This window comes from Callorhinchus milii, unplaced genomic scaffold (genome assembly GCF_018977255.1).
Source record: "Callorhinchus milii isolate IMCB2004 unplaced genomic scaffold, IMCB_Cmil_1.0 Scaffold3, whole genome shotgun sequence".
NCBI lineage: Eukaryota > Metazoa > Chordata > Chondrichthyes > Chimaeriformes > Callorhinchidae > Callorhinchus > Callorhinchus milii.
The window spans coordinates 15,525,041-15,535,376 of NW_024704744.1; the positions used below are offsets into that span (position 1 = coordinate 15,525,041).

The 10,336-nt window shown below is 51.6% G+C and overlaps 1 protein-coding gene across 1 annotated transcript; it reads left to right on the forward strand.

Annotated features, from left to right (window-relative positions):
• The first annotated feature begins 2,653 nt into the window (after positions 1-2,653).
• LOC103180951 (ribonucleoside-diphosphate reductase subunit M2) lies at positions 2,654-10,074 on the forward strand. The gene is made up of 10 exons (XM_042333568.1): positions 2,654-2,787; positions 2,949-3,023; positions 3,789-3,941; positions 6,887-7,003; positions 7,166-7,299; positions 7,425-7,519; positions 7,777-7,910; positions 8,536-8,640; positions 8,957-9,070; positions 9,345-10,074. The coding sequence occupies exons 1-10, from the start codon at positions 2,695-2,697 to the stop codon at positions 9,495-9,497; spliced, it is 1,173 nt and encodes a 390-aa protein (XP_042189502.1). The 5' UTR covers positions 2,654-2,694; the 3' UTR covers positions 9,498-10,074.
• The last annotated feature ends 262 nt before the right edge of the window (positions 10,075-10,336 follow it).

Below are 10,336 nucleotides of genomic sequence, written 5' to 3' on the forward strand. Positions count from 1 at the left end.
CTGCTGGGAATCAAGCCCGAGTCCTCTCGCTTGCGAGGCAAGTGCTCTAACCACTACGCTACAGGTCTCCACAAAACACAATCCATTCTTGGGTGGGTAAACTATTCATTGAAAATGACCAATTTATTATTCTTTTGTTTTGGAGGGATTATTATTAGGCATGTGGAGTAAGGAAACTTACCCAAGGTTTCACCCTGCCTGGAATTGAACCCATTGAAAAGGGAGTGCTCTAACCACTGAGCTACAGGACTCCATTACATTGCTTGCTCTGATCTGTAGAGTTAGCCTCCTAGTGTTGTATATAATACATTTCAGACATCCACCTTGTTCTGAGCTAAGTTGTTTTTCTTAGTTTAAATACGAGGAATTGGCGCCAGTAATTGTAATTTTTAAAGTAAATAATAATAATAATCCTTGCATTTGATATAGCACTTTTCACGTCTCCTAAAAGCACTTCACAGAATATACTGTAAAATGTTTAAGGACTAGATTTTATTCTAAAAATTGCAAATGCAAAGGACTATATCATTCATTACATTTTAATGCTCAGGCTTGTCAATGAATGCATTAGTTACCATATTTCAAAACATTGCCTTGTGCTCAGAGCAGATAAATTTAACTCTTCAATACAATGAAGCTCTGGATTTAAGTTTACAGAATTCTACTTAAAATGTGATCGGGTGAATCACGTAATAAGAATTACTTACATAATTATTAGAGGAGATTTTTGCTGGATTTCTTGTATTCAAGCAAAGCAATTTAAGAAAGCGCATTTTGATGTAAAAATTATTCATTCGCATTTGATATAGCATCTTACCACATCTTCAAGATGTCTCAAAGTGCTTCGCGGAATACTGTAAACAACAAAATTACATTTGTTTAACGCCTTTCACATCAGGAGGACGTCCCGAGGCACTGGACAGACAGTGTTTTGGACCTAAGCTGAGGATTGGTATCGGGGAGCGTGGAGGGCAGGGGGGCAACGAGGCTGATTGATGGCACAGTCAAAGGGGAGGGTCTTGAGAAGCGTCTTGAAGGAGGCAAGGAAGGGGGCAAGGCGGAGGGACTGCGGGATGGGGTTTCAGAGGGTGGGGGTAGAGTGGCATGGAGGGCTTTGAAGGTGAGGACAAGGATTTTGAACTGCATCTTGTGTGATGGGAAGCCAGAGGAGTCGGGTGAGGATCGGGGTGATAGGGCCACGGAGCCTGCTGCGGGAGAGGACATGGGCTGCAGAGTTCTGGATGATCTGTAGTCTGTGGAGGGAGGAGCTGGGATGCCGACAAGCAGTGAGTTTGCATAGTCAAGCCTCGATGTTATGAATACGTGTATAAGGGACTCGGCAGCTTCGGTGCGAGACAGTAAATTGGTATATTTTGTGGGTGAGACGTGGCAGACATAAGCAGTGTCCCACATAGGATTGAGTGACCAAATTATTATTTTTATTTATCTAGTAAGGGATTATTACCCACGGAAATGAGATCCGCCAATCTGACTAACAACCAGGTTCCTACTTATTGCTCGGCAAACAGAGGTGGAATAAGGAAACTTGCACAACATTTCGCCCTGCCTGGTAATTGAACCCAGGTCCTCTCGCTTGCGAGACGAGTGCTTTAACCGCTAAGCCCTCTCGGCTCTCTTCCCCCTCCTCGCTCCCTCCCATCCCTCCCCTCACCCTCACCATTTCCCCCCTCCTCGCTCCCTCCCTTCCCTCCCCCCTGACCATTTCCCCCCTCCTCGCTCCCTCCCTTCCCTCCCCTCACCCATTTCCCCCTCCTTGCCCCTTCCCTCCCCCCTGACCATTTCCCCCTCCTCGCTCCCTCCCTCCCCTCCCCTCACCCTGACCATTTCCCCCCTGCTCGGGTCATGACCCAACTGTGCAGCGCCTTGGGACGTCCTCCTGACGTGAAAGGCGCTTTATAAATGGAATCTTGTTGTTGTTGTTGTTGTAGAGTCAGTACATTAGGGGATAGAGTCAGTACAGTGACTATGCAGTTTTGCAACTACACAGTTTCCAGTCAATATATTAGAGTTAGCACAACAGGGGATTGAGTCACTACATTGCGGGTTAGAGTCAGTACATTAAAAGGGAGAGTTAGTTAAATAGGAGATAAGAGTCAGTACATTGGGAGGAAAACTCCCGCCTAATACCCGACACTGAGCCGCACTCCCGCCAACACCGCCCCCCGGGGCTCAGTCAGCCTCAGTTTGGCCGCTCGCCATTGGCCAGAGCTCGCCCCGCCCCCCGGCTCGGCGGCCGCTGATTGGTTGGCGTCGGAAAAGGCGCCAGATTCGGAAAGGATTTGAAGCCGAACCCGCGCCGTCAGCACTGTCAGTGCCGCTGAGGAGCAGAGAGGGAGCAGAGCGACAGGCAGGACAGGCACAGGACAGGCACAGGCAGGACAGGCACAGGACAGGCAGGACAGGCAACTACACTGAACCGCTTCAGGTCTACTCCGCGCCTTTTTAAAAACTACCAGTTTTCTCAAGTGTTTAAGATCCGTTTTCACGGTCTCTGATATATATATATATATATACACTTCAGATCATTTTAATTTTTGCCAGAAAAACAATCCCGACCGGTACTTCCCTGACAGACGTTTGATCGGGGATCGGTATATATTTATTATACATATTTATTTATATATATATATAAATCTATATCTTATCTATAATTGTACTCGAGTCTCTCGCAAGATGCAGTCGCTCCGCTCTCCTCTCTCCACCAAGAATGTGAATGTGATCAGTGCTCAGATGATCAATGTCACCCTCAAAGACAAGGAGAACACGGTAAGAGCGGGAGACTGACCTGGGATTGGGGGGGGGGGAAGGGGTAGAAATAAATCACAAGTAATATCAACCCCTTTATAATCTGTGACCCAGATATAATATAGATAACTATAATCATGTTTTTTTTCCTCTCTCTCTCTCTCTCTCTCTCTCCCCCTCAGCCGCCGTCTGTGAGCAGCACTCGGCTGTTGGCCAGTAAGACCGCCCGGAAGATCTTCCAGGATCCGGAGCCGCCGGTGAGTGGACGGGAGTTCCCGACAACTGCTTCTGAAAACGTGGGGAAAAAAGTCATGTGCCAAGAAATAACTGAAATGAGGTCCTGTCTCCCCCCTCCTCTCCTGTCTCCCCCCCCCTCCTGTCTCCCCCCCCCTCCTGTCTCCCCCCACTCTCCTCCCCCCCCTCCTGTCCCCCCCCTCCTGTCGCCCCCCTTCTCCCCCCGCTCTCCTGTCCCCCTCCTCTCCCCCTCCTGTCCCTCTCTCCCTCTCCTCTCCCCCTCCTGTCCCTCTCTCCCTCTCCTCTCCCCCTCCTGTCCCTCTCTCCTCTCCCCCTCCTGTCCCTCTCCTGTCTCCCCCACTCTCCTGTCTCCCCCCCTCCTGTCTCCCCCTCCTGTCTCCCCCACTCTCCTGTCTCCCCCCCCCCCTGTCGCCCCCTTCTCCCCCACTCTCCCCCCTCCTGTCCCCTCCTCTCCCCCTCCTGTCACCCCCACACTTTTAAGGCGCCACTTTCCTGAGCTGAGAGGCGGTGTTGGATGATGGCGATGTCTCCCACTGTATTGTCCGCTCGAGTTTTTCTTTTTTAAAAAAAAAAACCGGACCATTTGACGTTGTAAAAAGTCGTCCCTTTTTACTCTTAAGTTTCCGCAAAAAAAAATTTAAATAAAAAAAATATAATTTTTTTTTGAGGGGGGGAATGGGGTGGAGTCTAATTAATTGGCGCCAAAATCCAGGCTTTGGCGGTGTGTAACCCTAAACCACCGGTCGTTCTCCCTTTTTCTTTCCCAGTCGAAGGTCGAGGCCGTGAGTCGGTCCCCGGAGGCGGAGGACGAGCCTTTGCTGAGGGAGAACCCGCGGCGCTTCGTGGTCTTTCCCATTCAGTACCACGACATCTGGAGGATGTACAAGAAGGCGGAGGCTTCGTTCTGGACTGCAGAGGAGGTCAGTGAGTGCGGGACCGCACCGCACCGCCTGTGATGCCCTGTGTGTGCGGGGGGGGAGTGGGGGGGGGAGGTGGGTGGGTGGGGTGGGTGTGTGTGTGTGGGGGGGAGGTGGGGTGTGTGTGGGGGTGAGAGCTGATCCCGACCCTCTCTCACTGGTTTCGATAGGTTCTGTTCCCTCTGATGCAGAGACCCGCAGAGCTGCTGCAGTTACAGCCCTCTCACCCCCAGCGGACAAGGAGGGAAATGTTCAGGTCCCTCACCCCCCCCCCCCAGCCACTCACCCCCCCCCCAGCCACTCACCCCCCCCCCCCCAGCCACTCACCCCCCCCCCAGCCACACACCCCCCCCCCAGCCACACACCCCCCCCAGCCACTCACCCCCCCCCCCAGCCACTCACCCCCCCCTCAGCCACTCACCCCCCCCCCCCCCCCTCAGCCACTCACCCCCCCCCCTCAGCCACTCACACCCCCCCCCCTCAGCCACTCACCCCCCCCCTCAGCCACTCACCCCCCCCTCAGCCACTCACCCCCCCCCAGCCACTCACCCCCCCCCCCCCACAGCCACTCACCCCCCCCCCCCCAGCCACTCACCCCCCCCCCAAGCCACTCACCCCTCCGCCCCCCTCAGCCACTCACCCCCCCCCCCCCCTCAGCCACTCACCCCCCCCCTCAGCCACTCACCCCCCCCCCCCCCTCAGCCACTCACCCCCCCCCCCCCTCCAAGCCACTCACCCCCCCCCCCCTCAGCCACTCACCCCCCCCCTCAGCCACTCACCCCCCCCTCAGCCACTCACCCCCCCCCAGCCACTCACCCCCCCCCCAGCCACTCACCCCCCCCCCCCAGCCACTCACCCCCCCCCCCAAACCCCCCCCCCAGCCACTCACCCCCCCCCCCCCCCCAGCAGCCACTCACCCCCCCCCCCCAGCCACTCACCCCCCCCCAGCCACTCACCCCCCCCCCAGCCACTCACCCCCCCCCCTCAGCCACTCACCCCCCCCCCTCAGCCACTCACCCCCCCCCTCAGCCACTCACCCCCCCCCCTCAGCCACTCACCCCCCCCCTCAGCCACTCACCCCCCCCTCAGCCACTCACCCCCCCCCCTCAGCCACTCACCCCCCCCTCAGCCACTCACCCCCCCCTCAGCCACTCACCCCCCCCCTCAGCCACTCACCCCCCTCACCCCCCTCAGCCACTCACCCCCCCCCTCAGCCACTCACCCCCCCCCCTCAGCCACTCACCCCCCCCCTCAGCCACTCACACCCCCCCCCTCAGCCACTCACCCCCCCTCAGCCACTCACCCCCCCTCAGCCACTCAACCCCCCCCCCCCCCTCAGCCACTCACCCCCCCCCTCAGCCACTCACCCCCCCCCTCAGCCACTCACCCCCCCCCCCTCAGCCACTCACCCCCCCCCCCTCAGCCACTCACCGCCCCCCCTCAGCCACTCACCCCCCCCCTCAGCCACTCACCCCCCCCCCCTCAGCCACTCACCCCCCCCCCCCCCCTCAGCCACTCACCCCCCCCCCCCCTCAGCCACTCACCCCCCCCCCCCCCCTCAGCCACTCACCCCCCCCCCTCAGCCACTCACCCCCCCCCCTCAGCCACTCACCCCCCCCCCTCAGCCACTCACCCCCCCCCCTCAGCCACTCACCCCCCCCCCCTCAGCCACTCACCCCCCCCCCCCCCAGCCACTCACCCCCCCCCCCAGCCACTCACCCCCCCCCCCCAGCCACTCACCCCCCCCCTCAGCCACTCACCCCCCCCCAGCCACTCACCCCCCCCTCAGCCACTCACCCCCCCCCCTCAGCCACTCACCCCCCCCTCAGCCACTCACCCCCCCCCTCAGCCACTCACCCCCCCCCTCAGCCACTCACCCCCCCCCAGCCACTCACCCCCCCCCCAGCCACTCACCCCCCCCCAGCCACTCACCCCCCCCCCTCAGCCACTCACCCCCCCCCCCTCAGCCACTCACCCCCCCCCCTCAGCCACTCACCCCCCCCCTCAGCCACTCACCCCCCCCCCTCAGCCACTCACCCCCTCACCACTCCCCCCCCCCCCCTCAGCCACTCACCCCCCCCCTCAGCCACTCCCCCCCCTCAGCCACCGCCCCCCCCTCAGCCACTCGCCCCCCCCCTCAGCCACTCGCCCCCCCCCTCAGCCACTCGCCCCCCCCCTCAGCCACTCGCCCCCCCCCCCCCCCCCCCCTCAGCCACTCGCCCCCCCCCCTCAGCCACTCACACCCCCCCTCAGCCACTCACTCACTTATATCGGCCAAGCAGACCCACGCTGTGCCACTGGGGGGCGCTAACTGCTGCTTTGTTCCTCTACCACGTCTCTCCTAACTCGAGCTCCCCCTTGGATCTCAGCGTTAAATGAATGATCTTTTGCCCCAAATGATTATTGCAGTTTGTTGCAACGGTCCTCTTGGCTTCAGTGCAGGAGATAAGTGCATTCCTCACTGGTTTCCCCTTATTCCATCGCCACAGCGTCATTCACAGCTCTGCAGCCCCCCCCCCACCCCCAATGTCTCCCTTTGGATTGATTTAAGATTTTCATCTTCACCTATAAATCGACACACGACCCTAACTCTGATCTTCTGCTCAACTCCCTCCCCTGGACAAATGTGGGTCTGTGGTGGGTCCTCCACACCGTCGGTGGCTGAACGTTCAGCAACTGAGCCCCACCATCTGCAACTCCTTTCCATTACCCCTCCGTCATACTTTTATGGTCACCTCCCATGTTTGGTGTCTCACACTGATGTTATTCTATATAAATGGAAGTTGGGATGCGATAAAACAGGTCAGGGTTAATGGGAAAAAAAGGGGAGTGAGAGGTAGTAGTGGAGAATGAAGAGCGTAGAAAGAAGATGTCTGTAATATAAATTGTGTAACATCTACTTTGTCCTGTAGTTTAATGGTTTCCTGTGTTCAATGCTTGTTTTGCAGGTTGACCTTTCGAAGGATATCCAGCATTGGAATTCTCTTAAGTCAGAGGAAAAGTACTTCATTTCTCAAGTCTTGGCATTCTTTGCAGCAAGTGATGGCATTGTCAACGAGAACTTGGTAAGAACATTTGGTCTTAAAAATGTGACGGAAAAGGAATTACCTGATTCTAATTTGTCGAGTTAACTTTACACTGTATTCTGTGAAGCGTTTTGAGACGTCTCGAAGAAGTGCTATATCGAATGCAAGGATTATTATTAATTGGTTCTTTGTTGTCAACAGGTGGAACGCTTCAGTCAAGAAGTTCAAATCACCGAGGCTCGCTGTTTCTATGGTTTCCAAATTGCTATGGAGAATATTCACTCTGAGATGTATAGTCTTCTTATTGATACTTACATCAAGGATCCCAGGGAGAGGTAACCGCACAATTTCAATAGTCAAGAGTTTATACAACAACGTGTAGAAACTTGTTGTTTATACAGCATAACATTCAAAACTATTTGTTCATTATTTGTAAACTTACAATTCTGTTGCCTTCCAGGGAACATCTGTTCAATGCAATTGAAACCTTGCCTTGTGTGAAAAGGAAGGCTGACTGGGCTCTGCGCTGGATTGGGGACCGTCAAGCAACATTTGGTAAGTACCTGGAGCTCTTACTGTAATATCCTGTAATTCAGAGAAATTTAGAGGCCGGGTATGTGGGGAAGAGAGGCGAGAGATGATTTTAATACAAATTAATACAATGTCACAAAGTATCTAACCTATATCAGTTGTTCGGAGGGGTTAAGTATTGGGTGCTTGGAGTCTTGCGAATGAGTTGGCATATTGAGCCTACTTGTGGCATTGTGTGTGGGTGTGGACAATTGTGCATTGAACATTTATTGTTTTAACAGGGGAGCGAATTGTGGCTTTTGCTGCTGTAGAAGGAATCTTTTTCTCTGGATCATTCGCTGCTATTTTCTGGTTGAAGAAGCGAGGTCTGATGCCTGGCTTGACCTTCTCTAATGAACTGATCAGCAGAGATGAGGTACGTTGACTTACAGTATGCCTGCACATTTGCCTCTGATTTTAATTTGAATGTTTGCCTACACCATAGTCATTCTATCTGCCAGAAATTTGTGAATCTTAAGTCATTCTCAACACTATAGATGCTGTGTCAAAAGCAAAGATTATTAATAATATTGTTTTTCTCCCCAATCCTCCTTAATTGTTCCTATTATGGTGGGATTTGCCCCTTCCCCCCCAACCTTGGCACAAGTTTCCATTTTTAATAGTCTTGAATGCTCTTTGTTTCACACAAACCTATTCTCTCTGTGCTTTTACTTTACTCTTTCAACTTAAAAGGACAAATACACAGTACTTCACTGGCAACGCTGCATTTTGCTGGTGTTGGGTGATTTCACTAAGTCCATTGCTAATCAAATAGGTGACCATTTCCTTTGTGATGACCCCAGTGCCTACAACAGGAGGTGACAGCCATGTACTATATTATAATGAGGTCACTGACTTATCACATCTATCTATATATCCACAGAACCCCATTCACTGCTCACAGACAGACAGCTCCTGTGATAAATGGCTAACCAGCAATTGCAGCCATATGTCGCCATGCAAATTGATTTTAATTTCCTGTTTTTCTTTCCCACTTTCAGGGACTACACTGCGACTTTGCTTGTCTGATGTTCAAGCATTTGGTAAATAAACCTACAGAGGAATGTGTCAGGAGCATCATCCAGGACGCTGTCAAAATTGAACAGGTAATTTGAGCTTTACCAAAGAAGGATACACTAGTTTTATCATGAGATTTTATTAGACTGAGCTGATTGGGACAAATAACTGCCTGTTCCTATTTCCTATGTGTTCTCTGAAGGGCTGCGTTGCACTTGCCTTTGGCCTTATTGTAAGACAGTTCAAGCAAAGTTGTGTTCAAAAAAGTTTTTTTTATATATGGTAGTCTTCACATGTCAGTGATTGTCATTAGAAATCTCTTGATGTGGTTTCATAGATCCATGTGATTGGGGTTCCAGTTTGATAACAGTACAGCAACAAATAAGTATTTGTGTTTCTTCACAGGAGTTTTTGACAGTGGCTTTACCAGTGAATTTGATCGGAATGAACTGTACTTTAATGAAACGGTACATTGAGTTTGTAGCTGACAGATTGATGCTGGAGCTGGGTTTCAGTAAGGTATGTTGTAACAGAATTGTCATAATAAAATGCTGCATAGCCTTATACCAGGTCTCACAGTCTGTTCAGTAAATGTTAAAGATCACATGCCACTATTTTAAGAGCAGTGCGTTTTACTTAATATCCTGACCCACACTCACTTTGTAGCTGTCTGTGGGTCATTGAAAACAATTTTCAAAGAAACTTTTGACTGAAACGCACTTCAGGACTTCATTATTATGTGATGCAATAAATGTTTTTTTCTCTTCCCCCTCCCCCCACCTCCAACATACAGATCTTTCAGGTTGAGAATCCGTTTGACTTTATGGAGAACATTTCTTTAGAAGGCAAAACAAACTTTTTTGAGAAGCGTGTTGGAGAGTACCAGAGGATGGGTGTCATGGCTAGCTCCACTGATAAATCCTTCGTACTGGATGCAGACTTCTAAAAGCACTTGAGACTGATGTTAATATTATTTGATCATGAAAGATGTAGTATTCACCAGATGCCAGTCTGAAGGACTGAAGCTGAGCAATAGTTGAGCTGCCAAGAGACCACTAATGCAACTTGAGATATTTGAATCAAAGCTGGACTACATTTTCAGAACTTGTTGAGTTTTGCACATTTTTGGGGTTTGATGAATGCGGTGCATCTAAACAATTCAACTGTTTACATGTACCATTTGTTTCCTTGAGCAGATGTTTTTTGTGATAGTTTTACTAGCTATGATTTTGCAACGGAGCTGAAGTGACTTCAATACTTTTTTTTCTTGTATAGTAGTAGTCGTTTAATTCTTTTAAAAAATAGAGTAAACTCCTGAGAACATGTCACTGGAAGGGAAAAGGGCCCGGTGATGAATTATCCTAAATGGTGAGTTAGGTGTTGTGTAAATACATAAATAAATGTGGCTGGGAGATTGTCCGCATGATGGCTTAAAAGTCGTGACAAGTTGAACCAGGCTCAAGTTATCGGGAGTTCACTTGATTTTAACCTGCACTTTCTGAATAAAATTCAATGTTCCAAAATTGTGTCTGCTTCTTAAGTTTTAATAGTTACCTTCTTGGTTACCTGCAATAACAAAGGAATTGTTGCCGTTCAAACAAGAACCTGTGCAACGTTTTTTGACTTCGATCTGATGAGCTGGATGGAGTGACTGTTCTACAACTAAGGCTTTGGTAAATGCACACTAAGATTATATTTGTGGTGTTTAATGTTTTCTAAGATTTTAATCTTTGTATATGTTTAGAACGTAATCTACCCATAGTATTGGTTGAGGTCAGCTTCTGA

What these genes read in the sequence shown, in the direction of transcription:
- LOC103180951 (XM_042333568.1), top strand. Translation starts at nt 2,695, where the DNA reads ATGCAGTCGCTCCGCTCTCCTCTCTCCACCAAGAATGTGAATGTGATC. An exon ending in GCATTGTCAACGAGAACTTG is followed by an intron (nt 7,004 to 7,165) that starts GTAAGAACATTT and finishes TGTTGTCAACAG; the next exon opens with GTGGAACGCTTCAGTCAAGA. An exon ending in AACTGATCAGCAGAGATGAG is followed by an intron (nt 7,911 to 8,535) that starts GTACGTTGACTT and finishes TCCCACTTTCAG; the next exon opens with GGACTACACTGCGACTTTGC.